Source organism: Macaca nemestrina, chromosome 3 (genome assembly GCF_043159975.1).
Source record: "Macaca nemestrina isolate mMacNem1 chromosome 3, mMacNem.hap1, whole genome shotgun sequence".
Classification (NCBI taxonomy): domain Eukaryota; kingdom Metazoa; phylum Chordata; class Mammalia; order Primates; family Cercopithecidae; genus Macaca; species Macaca nemestrina.
Genome location: NC_092127.1, coordinates 132,715,766 through 132,737,344, shown reverse-complemented (window position 1 = coordinate 132,737,344; position 21,579 = coordinate 132,715,766). Strand labels below are relative to the sequence as shown.

At 34.1% G+C, this 21,579-nt stretch overlaps 1 protein-coding gene across 1 annotated transcript in view; it reads right to left on the bottom strand.

Moving 5' to 3' along the window:
- Positions 1–21,579, bottom strand: part of LOC105477350 (alpha-S2-casein) — a 38,402-nt gene that overhangs the window by 15,265 nt on the left and 1,558 nt on the right. The window contains exons 2-8 of the mRNA XM_071092689.1: positions 20,692–20,755; positions 19,047–19,076; positions 17,912–18,016; positions 4,317–4,379; positions 2,175–2,198; positions 2,046–2,087; positions 862–888 (exon numbers count right to left, since the gene is read on the bottom strand). Coding sequence (XP_070948790.1) covers positions 862–888; positions 2,046–2,087; positions 2,175–2,198; positions 4,317–4,379; positions 17,912–17,923 — 168 coding nt within the window. The 5' untranslated portion in view covers positions 17,924–18,016; positions 19,047–19,076; positions 20,692–20,755. The remainder of the gene's footprint in view (positions 1–861; positions 889–2,045; positions 2,088–2,174; positions 2,199–4,316; positions 4,380–17,911; positions 18,017–19,046; positions 19,077–20,691; positions 20,756–21,579) is intronic.

Below are 21,579 nucleotides of genomic sequence, written 5' to 3'. Positions count from 1 at the left end.
ACCAGAGTTTTTGATTTAGTAAGTCAGCTTTGAGGCCTATGATTTTGTGTTTCTGTTTTCCAGGTGTGATAGTGCTACTTATCTGGGAGCTACCGTTTGAGAGCTGCTGTGCTAGACAATATTGAGAGGGTTTCCAAAGAGAAATGATGGTGAAGGAAACTGGCAAGCTCTTAATTTGCACAGGAATGCAATTTCCTGTAGAGCCATGTATGCATTTGCAGAGAGAATAGGGCAGAATAAATAATTCTTCTTCTCAAGATAGTCAATTTCAGCCACTCAAAATAATTTTGAGTCATGTATGTGATTTTTCCATTTCTCCCTTTGAGTGTTTAGATGTAAATTATCAAACTATTGTATGATACTACTAGAAAGCTGCTATTTCTTTGATTTTAAAAGAAACCATATCTTATCTCAGTAGATGAACTGCTAGAAGTTTGCTTGATAAATTGAAATGAAAATATAAATAAAATATTTTGGTAATAAGAATAAATTGAATCCTTGAATAGCAGTAGTTACCTTAGATATATTCCACATTAATTACCTAATCATTGTACTAAACACCAAAAGAAGGATCGAAATAGGTTTCATAAGTTCTTATTATGAATCACCTTTGGAAAACAAATGGGAGGGATTCACATTATCTATTATTTAAATGGAAGTATCTCCATTATGAGAATAAGGGCAAATTTAAGGGAATAAAAAGAATGGATGCAGGCTGAAATTATAATTTTTAAAAATTATGAAATTAATTTCTGGATTATTAAAAGAGAAATATTCCAGATGTTTTACAGACTATTATTAGTATTTAACATTAGGTATACATATTGTCAAATATAATTTAGATGAATAAAAATATCTCACCATTGTATCTATTTTATTTGCAGTTTCCTAGTTAAAAAAGAATTAGACATATTATTCCTGTAGCATTGTTTACAAGGTATATTCTACTGAGTGTAAAGAGAAAACCCACCTACCACAAAGAGAAGCATTCGTTTTCATTTTATGGATTTGAATGAATTATATCGAAAGTGTTCATTTCATAATAAACGTGCTAACAGTGGTAAATTCAAATGTAAGCACCATGAAGGAGGGATTTTGCTTGTTGTATTTACTTACTGTGGTGTTTCAGAGCCTTGAATATTGTTTTGGATACATGTCTTCCTCAATAATATTTGTTAAATGAATGATTGAATGCACAAAATTAATTTAGTCCATAGTTGGATAATTATTTTTAACTTTAAGTAACTGTAAACATTTTAATGTATATTTGAAATACATAATTAGGACTTAAACCTGTGATTTGCAGAGAGATTATGAAAGTTTTCATTAAAAATAAATGTATTTAATTTTAAAAGAGAAAATTTTGAGGTAAATATTAAAAATTAACTGAAGGAATTAAAAATCACAAAATTACTGGGTCTCTATTCTTTGTTGGAAATAACTCTGGAAGTGTTTAGTGGATTCCTTGATTCTTGCACAAATTAATATGCTTCAATCAAATTATTCATTGAATTAGGACAAGTGCATGCTTTTGTCCTATTTTTCAAATTTCTCTTACAACAAGTATACTTTTAATGTATGCTAATTTCAACTTTACTAAAGATTAGGTTTGAAATCAAGGTCTTATACTTGCTAGAATTTGGAGCAAATGTCCTTCCAAAAACAAAATTGGAATTGACTCAAATCCTGATTCAAGAGAGACCTAATTTTCCATAATTCTTATATAGATTTTTTAGCATAAAATAATCCTTTAAAAATACATTAAATGGTCATCCAAAAAGTCAAGAATTAGTGAGGTGAAGAGTAGATGATTGATCATAAATAACTCCATTCAAAGAGATGACACTTTGAAAAGTTGGTTCACAAATGGGCCACAAATACGTTTTCATGTGATCCTTTCACCTAATTTCATAGCAGTTAAGACAATAAAAACATCACTCACTTTACACTTGGAGATGAAAAAATAATACTCACACGGAAAATAATTTACAATGGATAAAAATACACCCCGTTAATCAAACACAACATTAACAAATGAATTTTACCTGACTGATTTGGAAGACCATATTATTGTTTGGCTTAAACTTCTGAAAAAAATAAATAATATTCATTTTATAGCTATATAAAAATGACAAATTATTTTAAAATATTTAATGTAAGGAGTTATGACTTACTTCTTGGTAGATGCTGGCAGATTCCTTAGAAAAATAAATTAATATATTTGATTACGTATTTTTGAAATATTTTATTCGTACTACCCAAATTAGTATCAATCTGTACCCATTACACAGTAGCTCAAGATAAAATACTTGGTATTTTCCTGAATTACAGAGTGAATTTGACCAAAAATTTTACTCTCCTCAGATAATTAACTTATTATTATACGCTAGTTAAATAATTTAATTTGAACTCTTAATATAGTTGTGGGATAAGCTGGATATAATATTTTTGCAAATGCTAACAGCAAACAGCAAAGGAATAATTTTATTTGTCTGCTGCACGGTTTTCTTTCCTTTGTTTTTCTCTCTTTGATTTCTAAATGAAATATATAGTAGCATAACAGGGCAATTATTTGGCCAACCTTAAAGAGCTTTGGACATCTTGTATGCAGCCATGAGCAAGAAGGCATTTAGAAATAAGCACTTAATATAGATGTAGGTGTACCTGAGCCCCTTTCTCCCTAATAATATGTAATGGACTCCTGTCAGTATGTTCACAAGATTTTGAGTCCTCACTATTACTTCCATACTAATATCACCATTATTGGATAATTACCAGAGAATCAAGTGGAAAAGTGCACAGATCTAATCTTGTTACATTTGGATGCATGCATTTTGGTGTATTCTCCCCATACGTTCAAGCAAAAATTACACTTCAAATTTTCCATAATTCTATAACTCTGCTGTTACTGATCACAAAAATGAAACTAACCAGGACATTTATGCTATTACGTGGCAGGAATTGTTTTCATAATAAAGTGCCTTGTCTCCCTGGAAGAGGAGGAGTGCCTTATCTCCTATATAAGTCACAAAAAACAAACACAAATTTAATTTAAAATACCAATGTGAATCTTTGTTTCTACTGTTTAATGGCAATAAAATATTATAACACTGCTTCTTGGAAATTTAATGAAATGAGGCCTCCTTTAACAAATTATCTCTGTTTCTAATATTGTCAATAAACAATGAAAACATTACTCTCAATTTCCCCGGAAAGCTCTGAAACAAATGTCCCTTGATTTTTAGCTGGGTATCTTTGTCTATTAAATGGAACAATTGAGGCCAACTATCTAATTTTCAAAAGTGGAGGAAAGAGAGTGGTTACATCTGGTAACCGCCAGTAGAGCATAAGATAGAAGAAATTATTGATCCTGCATATTATTGATTATTAAAGCATTGTGTTTTTTTTCCCCCTTTTAAACCAACTTGTTCATATTTAAAATGAAATTCTCACTTTAGATTTACTCAGTTGGCTACACATTTAAGAAGGCACAAATGCCTGCGTGTATATATCTCTTACATATGGGGATGTGTATTATAAAAGAGTACACTGAGCTCTGTAAAAGTAAACGGTGACTTTATGGGAAGAGTGACATGTTGGAGCGGGAATGAGATGGGCATCTGAGTATTTTTTTCCTGAGAATGAGGGTGCTAATAATGTTAAAAGATTAAAATTACCGGTAGTACAAAGTGTATATATGTATGTATATATATGTATCTATATCCATGTATGCAAAGCACTTTTATATGTATTGTCTATTACATACTTACAGTCTTGTGACATGAATATCATTATTATATCCTCACTGGGTTATTTGGCAAATAATTTACAAAGTTGCCACTGAAAGTCTAGAGCTACCTACTCCATCCTCTGTAACATGTCCTTGTGTATATTTTATCATCATGGCTTCTTAATTACTTTTATCAAGAGAGTTGAAATTCTGTTACTTCATTGCAGCTACTTTTGGAATCCCCAATTATAGTAGTGAGGCTTTCTTACACTTCTAGAAATGTGCTGCAGAGTGGAAATAATCCCTCCAGGAATTTTCAACATATTATAGAGGAAAATTCCTGCTTTTTTTCCTGTACATATAGCCTATCCAATACTATAGTGAAGTCACTTTGTAGAAAGATTATTTGCCTGAACACTCTGTTTAAGGTAGAGTCAATAATGCCATTGATCATGGATTAAAAGGTCACATATTTAGTCTCTGTTTATTACTATTAATGACTGAATCTTCTGCATATAGTAAAAAGTTCATTCTTCTTATATATTTAAATAAGAATGGATATCACTCTATGTCCCAGTATGCTTACATGCTGTGCCAGAGCAACAGCCAAAAGGCAGGTAAAGATGAAGAACTTCATAGTTGTTTGGTCCTGCAAAAACATGTATCGAAAATTAATCACGTAATTTATAATTCCAAAACTTATACATTCTTTTATTTATTTATCTATGATTATTTTTATACCACATGATTGAGAAAAGATCATGAAGACTGAAAGCATTTGCTTTTGAGAAGCTCACAAATATAAATATGAATATAATAGTTTATTTTGAAAGAGACTTTTTTTTTCAACAGGACTAATTTAAAGGCATGTTTGGTAAAATGTGGAAGATTCATTCAAATATCATTGGTTCTTGGGGTTAATCTCCAATGATAGGCATTTTGTGAAGAATGATTATCAGAAAAAAAAAAAAAAAAACAGGAACTCCTTTTAAAATCAGATTTCAGGGAGTCAACATGCAGCCTGACTCCCCAGTAGGAAATAGCAGGTGGAATTAACACTGGATTGGGAATAAGGAATCCGGCAGGTCCCAGTTTAACCCTGGACTGGCCACTAAAGCTTCAGTAAGCCACTGAACATCACCGTACCTTATTTAATGCATTTAATAAATGTGAGTTGACTACGCGATCTCTAAGCTCTCTTCCAGCTAGATTGATGTCTCATACTATTGATATAAACAAATCCACAAGGTTTTCTGAATACCCGTAAGTCAATTTCTCTTCCTTATGTTTAAATGAATAAGTAAATATTAAAGTTGTTCTAAAGTATTTTTGATATATGTAACTCTTTATAGAGTACATATTTACAATTTATTTTTAAAGGATAATTTAAAGCTTACTCAATGATAACAAAATGTGCTTATGATCTACACCTTTGTGAATACAGAGAGTGTGTTTATACAGGCACTAAGTTATGTCTTCATGTTTTTATTGCATAGTTTTTGAATAATTTCTCAATTATATAGTATAAAATATCTCACCCTTGAAGTGAATAATACCATACAGTTGATGAAATAATCATTAACAATAATACCATATAGTTGATGAAATATTTATTCTTCTAAGATGCAAATAATAAATACGTATAGAGCATATTTCTTACAGGCAAAGCTTTGTTCACAATTGTAAGGCATATTTCATTATCTTTATATCAAATATCGAAATAATATATTTTATATGGCTGTTTTCCTATCAATTTTACTTCTCAATAGTGTTTTACATAGATGAAAGAATTAAAACATGGAAAACTGTTAGTTCTTAATTAGACATATTCTTAATATTTTGGGAAAGGAAATTAAAAATAGCTGTAACTACTAAGCAACAACTATGGCAAATATTGTGCTAGACATTTTACTATTATCTGTAATCTTCAGAATAACTATGTAATGTCAGAATTTTTGCCTCTCATTTCCAGATGGAGAAAGTGGTTCAGGGGCCATATACAAACTAATTATCTTGGTCATGACTTCAGAACATAGCCTTAGTACTTATAAGACTGTGTCATAATAAGCAATTTTCAGTGTCTACGTATTAATTGTATTATTAAAAAATAACATAGAAGTTTGTAATAAATAAAAATATTTCTTAAGCAATTTATGGTATGTTGGTATTGACACCTTAAAAAAGTGCATTTTTATTGTACAGAAGAATAATAAGCTTTAAAATATTTTTTATAAACACATAATATAAGAAAAATAATATACGAAGACACTACCTTGTTTCCCAAATGGAAGACCAGTGGACTACACAGTGGATAATCTGCAGCGGGTTATTTTAATACTATTTAAATGTTGTTCCTCCATAATATGGTAATTCTGTGGTTTAAAATACCTAAAAAGGCACTTGAATTCTGAGAAGTCAGAATGGTTAGAAATTTTTTTCTTGATTTTTGTTCCACAAATTCCAAGGAGTGCTTTAGGACAGTATGATTTAGAACATGATAACACGAAATGAGGGTGCTATAAGACATAATAACTGACTGTATTTTGTATGTAGGCTCATCCATGAAATAGTTTTTTGATTTAAGATAAGTATTTTTTTATTTCCTTCTCTCCTGTTACCCAGTTTTCCATAGCAAATATTTGTGCCCCATTTCTTGCTACTCTTTATGCCTCATTCAGACCCTTTCCTGAGCATACCATGAATTCTTGTGTCTTGTGACTCCTCATTTTCTGTGACCAAGAATTTCCCTCTCTCAAATTCTCACTGAAAATGCATGATAAACTTTTGTTTTAAAACATCAGGTTAAAATTTGGACACAGCTGTGAAAATATCCTGCGATTCTCATACAAACACAATTCCTTATACAGTTGGTGTCTGGCTTTTTACATTTAATTAAAATAAAATATAAAAATTATATGTGGATAGGTGCTAATATTTAACTATATTTGACTTAAAAAGAATTACTGAGAACCTACTATGTGCCATGAACTCTTTTGAACACATAAAATAGAGCCATGAACAAAAGAAAAGTTCCAGGCTTTATGGACTTTAACTGAAAGGGAGACCAATAAACATGATACTTAAGTAATCTATAGTTGGTTTGATAGTGATAAATACTAAGGGAAAAACGGAATTGAAAAAAGAAATGAGAAGTTTCGGTAGGGACAGGGTTTTCAATATCAGATAGCAAAGCCAGGAAAACCTTCCTGAGCAAAAGAGTGAAAATGTAAAGAAATAAGTGGATAAACCAGGAAGAATGCTGTGAGAAGAGCAACCTAGTGCAGGCCTTAAAATAGGATAATGCATGGCATGTTTAAAAATAACAAGTAGAACAGTGTGGCTGCAGTTAAGTAAATCTTGTGAACCTGAGATTGGAGGAAAAAAGGGGCCAAATAATGCAGGACTTTTAGGGCCTTGTGAAAACCTCAGAACACTTTTACTCTGGAATTCAGCTTTTACCCGGAATTGCATATCAGGGACTTAACTCCTGTTTTCAGTAACTAGACAAATAACACAATATATGATACAGTAATTTTCCTGTATTATAGAATAAGAAATGCAGTATGGTGATTCCTGAGAGACGGGAAAAGAGTGAGATGAACCCTATAATTATCTCACCTTATGATGAGGAACAAATGTACAAACTGCAGCAGAGAAAGGAAGCGTTTAAAGAGAATAAGCAACTCCCTTGAGTTGAAGAGATATAGCTGAGATTGGTGGATGGAAGCCTCTAAAATTAACACCTAATACTAAAGAGGAGAAGGTTTCAGATATACGAAAGAACTGCACAGGGAAGGAATTCTGGAGATCTAGAGGGTTGTCTTCAATTAGCTGCTGAGTTTTGATTAGAAGTAATGAATGCAAGAAAACTCTATGAGTCTGGGGAAAGAACATCAGAAAGAAGCAGATGGTATAATGCCTGGAGTACCAACCAGGACTGGGAATAGACCATGTTACCATCAGCCAGAGTGGAAATATACATGGCACGGTTAGAATACTTAGAAAGGTATTGCTTGAGTAATGTGTTTTTACCTATAAATGAATGAATTCTCTGCTCTGCATTTCCTAGTAAAGCTTTAAAGTAAGTATCTAAAGTGAAAATTGTTTAAAAACAGCTTTACTATGACCTAGAACATAGCTCAATGATATTTAAAGGAATAAAATAATTCAGGGCTCAAACAAAGTAATCACAAGGTCTGTCAGCCAATAAAGAATTACCAGGCATGTAACAAAGAAAGAAAACATGACTTGCAATGAAGAAAAAAAAAAATCAATCAATATAAATACTCCTAGAAGTGATACAAATGATAGAATTAGTAAACAAGAATGTAAATATGTGTTGTAACTATATTCTATATGTTAAAATAGAGGGAAGCACGAGTATATTTAAAAATACAATATCTGAGATAAAAAGTACACAATTAACAGCATACCAGATAATAAAGAAAAAAGTTAAGAAAATTGAAAATATAGGAATAAAGCTATCCAAAATTATAGAGAAAAACTAAAAACACAACACAGGATTTCAAAGAACTGTAAAACAACCTTGAGTGTGTTAACACCTACAGATATAAATCAAAACTAAAATTGTAAGGAAGAAAATTGAAAATATAGGAATAAAAATGTCAAAAATAATAGAGAAAAACTAAGAACACAACACAGGACTTAAATGAACTGTAAAACAACCTTGAGTGTGTTAATACCTACAGGTGTAAACCAAAACTAAAATTGTAAGGCCCCTGACCATCTGAATGGACTTCTTCTCTCAGCAAGAACATTCCAAAGCTAACCTGAAAAAGTAGCTCAGGCCATGATGGGAAGCAGAGGGTTAAACATGCCTCATTATACCCTCGTCCCTTTTGGAATTACTGATAGAACAGACTCTTTAAGTCTGATATGAAACATTTACAATCTATTTTCTCCAAAGCCTGCTACATGGAAGCTTCACCTGCATGATAGAACCTTGGTCTCCACATCCCCTTATCTTAACCCAGTCTTTCCTAAGTCTTTAGACAATAACCTAACTCTTTGACTCAACTGGCAATCAGACAATTGTTGAATCTATCTATGACTTGGAAGCCCCTGCTTCCAGTTGTCCCACCTTTCTGGACAAAACAAATGTGTAACATATCTTACATGTATTTTATTAATGTCTCATGTCTCTCTAGAAGGTATAAAACTAAGCTGTACCCTGACCCGCTTGGGTACACGTTCTCGGGGTCTGCTATGGTCTGCGTCAAAGGCCATTGGTCACTCATTTTTGACTCAGAATAAATCTCTTCAAATATTTTACAGAGTTTGATTCTTTTTGTAAACAATAATTTATTGCCTGAACATGTGGGGCCTCAGAGAAGACTCAGGACCCTGAAGGAGTGGCCCAAACTTAGAGCCAGGGTACAAGTAGGGGTCCATTGAAAGCCTCCCTGACTCTGAGCTTCTCCTCTAGTGAAACTGGCAAGTCCTCCTGAGTCCCGAACGTCCCTTTGGTTGAGGGTCCTTGATTTATTCCGAGCTTCATTTTTTTTTCCTCCTAGGAAGTTGTTTCGGATCCTAATTCTATCTGAAAGGTGCATTCTTTTTTTTTCTTTCCGTTTCTTTCCTTTTTTTTTTTTTTTTTTTGAGGCGGAGTTTCACTCATTTTGCCCAGGCTGGAGTGCAATGGCACCATCTTGGTTCACGGCAACCTCCGCCTCCTGGTTCAAGAGATTCTCCTAGAGAGGTGCATGCTAAAGGATCTTTTCCATTGCCTTTTTCTAAAGACAAGGAGAATGAGCCCCTTTTGGGCAGCCTGTTTGGTTTCTAGTTCAGAGAGGTACATTCTAAAGGATCTTCTCCATTCCTTTTTCTCCCAAATGAGCACAGTTGTCTTGTCTGCAAATTTGTGTGGGGAACCGAACGGTTGTTTTCCTGGATGAGAGGCTGAGTTTTCTCAATTCCGAAGAGAAAGGGCATTTTGCTCCTCTCAGCCAAAAGGTGCGCCTGGGTGACCAGAAGCCAAGTGAGAGTGTCTGGGGGGTTGACCTCCTGTGATGTGCAGCAGCCCTACAGGGAACCCCCAACAACTTCAGTTTAAAAAGACTAATTAAGGAAATGTATATGGGAGCTGGTCACACCATGTTTTGAGCCTTCTTGGTGGTAGGAGACCTCTGAGGAGAGAAACCAAGGCATGTAAGAGGGCGGAAATGACTCAGTGGTGAAACACTATAGAGCCCCACCCACTATCAAGACAGGTCAATCCACTATACTAAACTTGTCATATAATTTAGAACCTAAGGGTATATTACATAATATATATTAGTTAAATGTCTGGGTAATTTCCAATTTTAAAAATACTGAAAAACATTTTAAAAGGTATTTTTTAATTAAGAGGTAAATACTTTTTGTCTAATTCAAAGGTTATTTAGAGGTATATAAAATGAAGTAAAAAGAGCCAGAAAATAAGAGAAATGTAAGGAAAGTTATATATATAAAAAGATACTTTTGGTAAGAAGGAAAAGGTTAATAGACATTTAATTTTATATGAGAAATGATCTTATATTATGAATTTTTTCTTCTAAAATAATATGACTGGTTGTTCAAGAAACGTTTCTTTTTGCCATTCTTCAGATGGATATCCCAGAAGTTTGGTGCTTTCTCTCTTTTGAAAAGGACTGAGATGGCAGACAACTCTCCTTCACCTTTTGTTGGCTCCTGTAACGTTTCTTTATTAATAATCTAAAGTAAGAGAATGTTTTCAAAACAGCCAAATGAAGAATCTTTTCGAATGGGCTTTGTATGTCTATTACATTTATATATTTGTATGTGTCACATGGAAGTGATATTTCACTACCAAATTATTTGAAAAAGCTCTAATCTACTGGCTTAAAGAAAAGTCAATGCTTATCAGGCTAATAGAGGCTAACTCAGATACCTTTTATTTCACATGACTTTGGTAATCTTTGGTAAGATTACTTTGGTAAATTTAATATCAAAATTCTCTCCAGAAATTTAAAATCTTAAAGTCATTGTTTGTTAAATTAAGTAACCTCAGTTTTTTCACTGGGAATTGGGTTACTAAGACCTAAAATAGTAGGAGAGTAAAAGGTGTTTCTGGTGAAGTTTATAAAAACACAAAGATGTATTTTTTTTTGCTAAAGAAAAGTGTTTTTTTTTTCTTGTTTAAAGACTATTTAAGAATCATTTTTAAATGAAGAAAAATTATACAGAAAAAAACTAAATGGATTAAGAGAAAAATGAAAAGATGGGGAAAGGGAAACCTTGACTCTTGGGTGGCCATGTGGTTGCCCATCTTCAGGAGCTGCAGCTGGGCTGCATTCAGTTACTAAAGATAAAAGTTACCAGTGGAAGTTAGAGATGGATCATACCCATACCCTCGGGGAATTAGTTCATCCAATGCATGAGGAAACTAAAACTAATAAGAAAAACGCAAAGTATTCAATCAGTTGCTTATTGTTCTCTATAAATAGCTAAAATGAAAGTAAAAGAGTGCTGGGTTGGGTCTTCAGGCTAGACTAAGCTCAGATGTGGGAATGTCTCAGCTCAGGCCACTAACCTCAAAGCTATCCAAAAGAAAACTGCTAACTCAGGGCAAGAAAAAGTCACCTCTGAGACCTGTGGTTACCAAAAGGATAGTCAATGTGGGGGAAAGGCAAAATCAAGTAAGTACAAAAATCCAGAGAGTATAATAAAAAGGAATTGTTGCATTTTGTAAATTGGTAACATCTTCTTCATGAGAAATCTTTATGATAATGGATTGTAAAAATAACTACTTTAAGGCCAGTATCCTTAATTTTAAATGCTACAGAAAGAAAAAGTATGTTTGGGTTAATGCAGACTCCACAGCTCACTATTAAAGAATTGTTGATGAGTATATGTGATCCAAATGCATAGGAGTTAATTCCAGAAAGAATGACCAGTCTAGTGGACTGGATAAATGCCATCGTAAGATCTGTTTTTCCTGAGAAGGGGACTGCCCAACTCTCCCTATAAAATGCCAAGTGCAACACCCAGGTGAAGGAGCTGATACGCTTCATATGCAAGCCATGTGGGACTGGCTTTATGATAGCTGGCATATTCACCCACTGAATATCCAGTTATGGTAAATGCTGCGATTAAGAGGGTTTGTTTTACATGGGCACTCAAGGTGACATTACTTCTGTAGCATCATACAACCGTTTGAGAAGTCTTATCATGAAGGACTTTGCTGTCCCTTATTAAGAATCTGAGTCTAACAGATTCTTAATAAAACATCAGGATATGGCTGGGCACAGTGGCTCACGCCTGTAATCCCATCACTTTGGGAGTCTGAGGTAGGCAGATCACCTGAGGTTAGGAGTTTGAGACCAACCTGGCCAACATGGTGAAACCCTGTCTCCCTGTCAAATAAAAAAAAAAAAATTAGCCAGGCGTGGTGGTGGGCACCTGTAATCCCAGCCACGCAGGAGGCTGAGGCAGGAGAATTGCCTGAACTCGGGAAGTGGAGGTTGCAGTGAGCCGAGGTCGTGGCATTGCACTCTAGCCTGAGTGACAAGAGTGAAACTCTGTCTCAAACAACAACAACAACAACAACAACAACAACAACAAGCAAGCAAACAAACAAAAAGCATTAGGATAAGAAGTAAATGCAGTAAATGGAACTTGGAACTAAAAGCCATACAAGAAATCAATGAAACCAAAAGTTAGTTTTTTCAAACGATAAATGAGATCAATAAACTGCCAGCTAGATTAATAAGAAAAAATAAAAGACAAGATTCAAATAAGAACCAACAGAAATGACAAAGATGACTTTACAACTGAGCCCACAGAATTGCAAAGATCCTCAGAGACAATTGTGAACACCTCCATGCACACAACTAGTAAACCAAGCAGAAATGAATAAGTTCTTAGACAATCTCTCAAGATTGAACCAGGAAGAAATGGATACCTGGAACAGACAAATATTGAGTTTAATTTTTGAGTCAGTAATTAAAAACCTACTAATCAAAAAAAAAAAAAAAAAGCCCCAGATCACGTGGATTCACAGCTTAATTCTACCAGACATATTGAGAGCTGGTACCAATTATACTAAAGCTTTTCCAAAAAATTGAAGAGAAGAGATTCCTCCCTAACTCATCTGTTAAGCCAGAATCACTGGAATACCAGAACCTGGCAAAGACACGCACACACACACACACACACACACACACACGAAAACTGCAGGCCAATATACTTGATGCACATAGATGCAAAATCCTCACCAAAATACTAGCAAACCAATACCAACAGCACATCGAAAAGTTAATTCACCATTGTCAAGTAGGCTTCATTCCAGAGATGCAAGATTGGTTCACCATACACAAATCAATAAATGTGATTTGTCACATCAACAGAATTAAAAGCAAAAACCATATAATCTTAACAGATGCAGAAAGAGCTTTTGATAAAACTCAACGTTCCTTCATGATAAAAACCTTTAAAGAACTAGACATCGAAGGAACGTATCTTGAAATAAGAATTAGCTGTGACAAACCCACAGCCATCATCATACTGAATGGGCAAAAACTGGAAGCATTCACCTTCAGTACTGGAGCAAGACAAGGATGTCCAATCACACCACTCCTATTCAACATAATGTTGAAAGAAATAGAAAGAGCTATCAACAAGTTACAGTAATAAAAAACAGAAAAAGTGGAAGTCAAATTCTCTCTCTTCATGAAAATTTGATTCAATACCTATAAAACCCTAAAGGCTCCACCAAAAGACTCCTGGAACTGATAAACCACTTCAGTACAGTTTCATGATACAAAATTAATGGATACAGATCAGTAGCATCTCTATTCATGAATCATATGCAAGGTGCCAAATCAAGAACACAATCGCATTTACAATAGCCACACGCACAAAAAAATAAAAACCTATAAATACATCTAACCAAGGAGATGAAAGATTTCTACAGGGAGAACTACAAAACGTTGTTGAAAGAAATCACAGAAGACACAAACAAATGGAAAACATTCCATGCTCATGGACTAGAAGAATCAATATCACTAAAATGGCTACACTGTCCAAAACAATGTTCAGATTCAATGCCACTCCTATGAATTTATCATCCTTTTACACAAGAGTGGAAAAGCTATTCTACAACTCATATGTAACCAAAAATTCACAATGGATTTGTACTTGTTATTTCTTCTGCTTGAAAATGTCTTTCTTCATGCTCACTCCCATTTTTAAATTATGTCTTTTCTAAAAGGTCACCTATACCAGAGAGGTTATTCTTGACTATCCTACTTGAGACTGCCTCTATATCCTAGTCCTGCTTTATACTTCTTCAGCACACTTATTATTACCTAAGTCATGTGTTATTTGTTTCCTTTTTGTCTGCATCTCCCAACTGCAATGTAAAAGCTCTGACAAAAGGGCTCTGTCTCTTTTTCTGTGACTGCAGCATCTAGAACAGTATCTGACAGCTGGTATCACTCAATAAATTTTTGTTCAATGGCTATATTGACAAACTAATAGAGATGGTTTGTGTTCTGAGTGCCTGCCTACTGCTGTGGAGCCACATAGGGGTTATCTTCTGGACTGCAGGGCCTGAGATAAGAAATGTGGGAATGTGCAAGGCTAAGAAATGTGCTGTGACAAAGGACACCAGAGACAAATCAAATGTTCGTATCAGTAGGTCTAGTAATCTGGATGTGATTGAGGACCATATGTTTGTAAGATAAAATGAATATAACATGCTAAATTAAAAATAATCATTTCAAAAGAGCTATGGTATAAAGTACTACAGTCAGTGCTACTCAAACTGGGAAAATGAAGTGAAGAAATAAATCTTTATATATATATAAATATAGAAAAGAGAAATAAAGAGCATACACATAATAACGTGCTTGAAATTTGTTGCTTTTGGAGAGGAATGAATTTCTATTACTCAGAAACAGCAGTGAAAATGGCTTAACAGTTTAAATTGCAAGTATCTAATCAAATGATAATTAGCAAGGTAAGTATCATGAAACACAGAATTCAGTAAATCATTGTCTTTCTTTTATTCTACATTGCCTTATGATAATTCTTCAAAAAGCAATGGTAGTTTGATGCAGTATGAGGAATAAGAATAAACCAGTAAAAAGTGAATTTGCCAGTCAAACCTGTGAAGAAAAAGAAAATAACACTTTATCTTCCAAACTGATACTCCTGTAAATACATTTATACTCTTCCTGGCAGAAAGTATGTATTTATAGATAGTTTTATTTACTATAATGCAGGGACCAAAATAATATTTGAGATAGAGTAGACAATTAAATGCTCATAAAGTGGGTATTGGGATAAGTAAAAATTATCATTGAGCATCTGCAACTTAAATTTAAATTTTTCTTAAGGTTTTCCACAATCATCTTATTTTATTCTCCCACCTAAATATAGCCTACACATTTCATCTGTCTCCCCCAAATGATATTTTAACTATATCCTCCCCTGATTAAATGTCATCAGCAATTATCTAACGTCTGGAGGATCAAGATCAGGCTTTTTCTAATATCACACAGAGCAGGAATTCAATAAGAATAAAATGTCCCAATACATTAAACAATATTTGAAATCTTTTGAACTATTTCAACTTTGAATTGTAGAAAAGTATTCTTTTATCTCCAAAATATTGCTTTATTTTGAAGTGTAATCTTTAGTATCTTATAGATTTTGGAACATTTTATGCTGTGAATATAGATAAAGAAAACTGACTTTATAAAAAGGAAATCATTACCATTTCCTATTTCCTTGAAAATTCCCATCTCCTTGTTGATGTTAGATTAGTAATTCCTATAGCAATTGCTCATTAGAGTTACTTAGGCATACAATGCAATTTTTTTATGAGTTCCCAGATGGTGGTTGTGCAGCTTCTCCAAAGATTACAGTTTAGGACAGAAAACTTCAAATAACATCCATGTACAGAGTTAGTGGCAGAGAAGCCCATGGTCGCAACCATACACCTTCCAGATCAAGGGTTTCTATGTAATATCTCTCAGTAGTCTTTCCAATTCTATAAAAACTTAAGTATTATTATAATATGTATTTGTCGGTTAGAAAACTGAGGTTTGGAGAAGACTAGGAATATCTCAAGGTCATGAAACTAGTTGTCAGGGTCAGGATACAAATGTTAGGGGTTCTCCTACCCAGAACTCAGCGTGTTAACACTAGTAAAGAGAAGCTTTCCCTCAGAGGCATTTTTATTTTATTTCATTTTATTTTTTATTTTACTTTAAGTAAAATATTTTTTACTTTATTTTACTTTAAGTAGAATACATGTGCAGAACATGCAGGTTTGTTACATACGTATATGTGTGCCATGGTGGTTTGCTGCACCTATTGATTAGTCCTTTAAGTTACCTTCCCTTACTCACTACCCTCCATCCCTGGTTTGTGTTGTCCCCTCCCCGTCTCCATGTGTTCTCACTGTTCAGCTCGCACTTATGAGTGAGACCATGTGCCGTTTCATTTCTGTTCCTGTGTGAGCTTGCTGAGAATAATGGCTTCCAGTTTCATCCATGTCCCTGCAAAGGACAGGATCTCATTCCTTTGTATGGCTGCATAGTATTCCATGGTGTATATGTACCACATTTTCTTTATCCAGTCTATCATTAATGGTCATTTGGGTTGGTTCCATGTATTTGCTATTGTAAATAGTGCTGCAATAAACATATGTAGGCATATGTCTTTATAGTAGAATGATTTATGTACCTTTGGGTATATACCCACTCATGGGATTGCTACATCAAATGGTATTTCTGGTTCTAGATCCTTGAGGAATCACCGTACTGTCTTCCACAATGGTTGAACTAATTTACATTCTCACACACAGTGTAAAAATGTTCTTGTCTCTCCACAGCCTCATCTGCATCTATTGCTTCTTGAGACTTTTTAATAATTACTATTCTGACTGGTGTGAGATGATATCTCATTGTGGTTTTGATTTGCATTTCTCTAGTCATCAGTGATGATAAGCTTTTTTTCATGTTTGTTGACTACATGAATGTCTTCTTCTGAGAACTGTCTGTTCAGGTCCTTCGCCCACTGTTAGATGGGGTTGTTTGTTTTTGTCTTGTAAATTTGTTTAAGTTCCTTGTAGATTCTGAATATTAGAGCTTGACAGATGAGTGGATTGCAAAAATTTTCTCCCATTCTCTAGGTTGCCTTTTCACTCTGATAATAGTTTCTTTTGTTGTGCAGAAGCTCCTTAGCTTAATTAGATCCCATTTGTCAATTTTGGCTTTTGTTGCAATTGCTTTTGGCATTTTTTACGTGACGTCTTTGCCAATGCCTATGTCCCGAATGGTATCACCTAAGTTTTCTTCTCAGGTTTTTATGGTTTGGAGTATTACATTTAAGTCTTTAATCCATCTTGAGTTAATTTTTGTATAAGGTGTAAGAAAGGGGTCCAGTTTCGGTTTTCTGCATATATCTACCCAGTTTTCTCAGCATCATTTATTGAACAGGAGATCCTTTCCTGATTACTTGTTTTTGTCAGGTTTGTTGAATATCAGATGGCAAGCAGAGACCCAAATCATGAATGAACTCCCATTCACAATTGCTACCAAGATAATAAAATACCTAGAAATACAGGTAATAAAGGATGTGAAGGACCTCTTTAAGGAGAACTACAAACCGCTGCTCAAGGAAATAAGAAAGGACACAAACAAATGGAAAAATATTCCATTCTCATGGATAAGAAGAATCATTATCATGAAAACAGCCATACTGACCAAAGTAATTTATAGATTCAATGCTATTCCCATCAAATGACCATTGACATTTTTCACAGACTTAGAAATAACTACTTTAAATTTCATATGGATCCAAAGAAGAGCTCATATACCCAAGACAATGGTAAGCAAAAGAACAAAGCTCAAGCCATCACGCTATCTGACTTCAAACTATACTACAAGGCTACAGTTACCAAAACAACATGGTACTGGTACCAAAGCAGACATATAGACCAATGGAACAGAACAGAGACCTCAGAAATAACACCACACATCTACAGCTTCAGAAGCATTTATATAAATCAATACACTTGAAGGAGCTAACCCATGCTATGTTTCTTAAACTGGAAGGGTTGTTGGCTTAATGGCTTTTTTTTTGGTTTTTTCTTGTTTTAACTGTCAGTGTTGATACTTCTAGAAAGAAAAGTAACTAGAGTCAGCTTACCTTTATAATCATGCCCCAAGATTACTGAGGATATCAATTGTAATACAGATAATTTGATCTGTAGCCTCCATATGATGGAAATTCTCAATGTGAATGATGCTTTTCCTGTATACACACAAAAGGAGATAGAGACAATGACAGTACAAGTGTTTCTCAAAAACTGTCATTAAAAGCTTAGATTGTTAAAGTTGTTAAGACCTTTTATTTTATCTACATAAATATTTTCAAACTTTTACATTTTTCTTTTTTGTCAGAAAAATGTTTAAAAGTAGGTAAAAATGATGAAGTATTTACTGTTTGTTGATATTTTTGTGACAGTAGTACAGGTGGAAACACTGATTATAGGTAACCTCTCTAACCAGGGTTTAAATCTTCTTTAAAATATCACCTCTGAGCTACTATTTTGCTAACTATTGAGTATTATGGAAAGGATTAAGTTACTGTTTCCAACTTAAGTGGTGCTTCTAAATCTCATTCTTTTAGTGATCTTACTTTGTTTTACAATGCCTACATTCTTTCATACCCAGTGCTGTTAACACAAACAGTCCTCATCCCTTTTTATGCATCTTTTTACTTGGTGCATTTCTAACGTGCATACTTGCTATGTCAGTAAGGAGAACTTTTGAACCCAGATTCGTATTGATATTATAGGTCAAAATAATATGAGACTTTATATACATACAGTGAGAAAAATGTTAGAGAAAAATGTTAGAGAAATACAACTTTCTGTCTAATTTAGCACAGTTTAATTTAAAGACTGTATCATCCTCAAAAATTAAGAAGGTAGAAACTTACCACATTACATGAGTAGCCTCTATGCTTCATTAAGCATATATTATACTTAATAGAATTAGGATTTCAACTATTCTTTAGGTCAGTGTGATTATTTACAGGACAAAGATAAGTTCTCAGAGAATAATTGACTTATTTCAGGTGGAACTGAGTTTCCATTGAAATACTGTTAGGACACAAGATATTTGTGACTTTTTGCCTTTGCATCATAAATAAATGAAATCAATGTGCACTTTAGCAATTAATGATTTACATATATTTGAGAGACAACTATTGATTCTTCTAGGAGAATATATAGAGAAGAAAACTTATTCAGAGTGCACATTATCAGAACACCACTTACATGGAATTTTCTTCTGTGCCCATGATGTTTCTGTGAAATGAAAAGAAAAGGTTAAAAATTGAATATAGGATCAGTTATCAAGTTTTCCAGTAAATGAAAAGTCTTACCCCTTTATGTGAATCAGCTCTCTTGGAAAAAAAAGAAAACGAGAAAATAATTAATATTTTAATTTTATAATTCAAGAGTAAGTATAAATATTGACTTAGTCACAATTATGATTAAACAGAATGGAGGCATTCTTTGGTTGATGACCCACTAAATTAGTTATTTTAGCTTTATGACATCTTTAAAATGAGTGAAGGGTAAACTCTATAATTATTGTGCTATATTCAAATATTAACTCATTTTGGTTGATATGTCTTTTTTATGTAAGGCAGGAAAAGTCTATCACTGATGAATAAGAGAGTGGAAACTGACAAATGAAACACTTTTATATGAATATGTTCTATGTAGCTCAAAAGCTACCAACATACGAATATTTTATTTGCTAATAGAGATAAGCATTATACTTTTCTCTGTTCTTCTTATATGTTTATTTTTCCACTTCTATCCTTTTATAATAAAATAATGTGATAAACTGTGATATCATAACCAATTCAGTTTTCAAAACATTCATTAGAATTTAGTGGATAGTTTGGAGTATTATTATTCTTTTGCGACCAATTTTCTATTAACTTCATAGAAAGAGGAGGAGGAGGAGGAAGAGAATGTGGAAGTAGAGAAGCAGAAAGAGTTCCAGAGAGGTCAAATGCTTTTCCTACTAATACACAGTAGTAAATGGCAGTACGATCTAGGAACCCATGACACTTAATAAATAACAGAGATTTGTTTTATGGTTGAAAATAGCAGCTTTATTTTAAGAAGAATTAAACAATTCTATGCTAACTTTAACAATTAGGTTGTGCAAGAAATGACTTGAAAATTCATATTTTGACACCCTGTAATACATGGGTTCCATTTAAGTGCACCTTGTTCTTTCCTCAGATCTCTAACTTTAGATGGCCTAGAGCTTTTCATATTTAAAGATACTTTCACAGTTCTCAATCCCACATATTTAAAAAGCTTGCTAAATTTTCTTTTACTTTTACGTTAAAGTAATTGTGCTTGAGTGTTTGCAGGTATGAATGAATATCTATTCCAAGTCCTTAAAAAACTTATATAAGTTAATTCAAAGAAACTCTTTATATGGAAATATTAAAGCTTATAGAGCTGTTTGTTGTTGTTGTTGTTGTTTGTTTGTTTGTTTGTTTTGAGACAGAGTCTCGCTCTGTCGCCCAGGTTGGAGTGCAGTGACCCGATCTCAGCTCACTGCAAGCTCCGCCTCCCGGGTTTACGCCATTCTCCTGCCTCAGCCTCCCGAGGAGCTGGGACTACAGGCACCCGCCACCTCACCCGGCTAGTTTTTTGTATTTTTTAGTAGAAACGGGGTTTCACTGTGTAGGCCAGAATGGTCTCGATCTCCTGACCTCGTGATCCGCCTGTCTCGGCCTCCCAAAGTGCTGGGATTACAGGCTTGAGCCACCATGCCCAGCCTATAGAGCTGTTTTGAGGTCAACATGAATATATGCAGAACACAAGGAATAAGAGACACTTGGGATTAGTACTGAGAATGAATGTATTCTTTAAAATTTCCAGATATACTTACAGTCATGGAAACCATGAGAGCCAAGATTAAAGCAAAGACAAGAAACTTCATAGTTGGCTGAGTCCTATAAAATCATACAAGAAAAATCAGTAATCATATTCTTTCTTGCATTCATTCATCAGACTTCTATTGATGACACTATGCTTCAAAGCACTGGGAGACATGCTCTGTTTTCCAGGCTGGAGTGCAGGGGCATGAACACAGATCACTGAAGCCTGGACCACTTGGGCTCAAACCATCCTCCCATCTTAGCCTCCCTAGTTCCACTTGTAGCTGGAACTACAAATGTATGGCAACATGCCCAGTGAATTTTTTCTTTTTTAGGTAGAGAATGTTTTTAGTCTCACTATCTTGCCCAGGCTGTTCTGAAACTCCTGGGCTCTAGGAATCTTCCTGCCTTGTCCTTTCAAAATGCTTGGATTACAGGTGTGAGCCCCAGGCATGGTCTCCTGAATTGATAAGTAAATGTGAGTGCTCTGATTTGGAAATATTAATATGCTAATGAAACACACAAATGAACATCTTAAACCAAGAGGATGGGAGTAAGAAGGTAACGAAGAAAGGCAAACTTTAGTTGGATAATATGGAATGAGTAAAGTGAGGTGTTGGGAGCCTATAAAGAAATAAAATGGACAGGAAAGCATGTTAAAAAAAGAAAACAGTTCAGCATGTAGGGAGGACAAAACTGGAGGAAAGATGATCACTTAGGTTCTTGTGTCATTACAGGGGACTAATATAATGACATTAAGAATGGTAATTAAGGTACAGTGTAAAGAGATATTTGGAAAGTAGAATGACAAGCAGTGGGGACTTGCTTTATAATAAAGTCAGTGAATATGAGCCAGATTTCTATTAGAGAATAGCACAGATGGTATAACCCTGAAATTA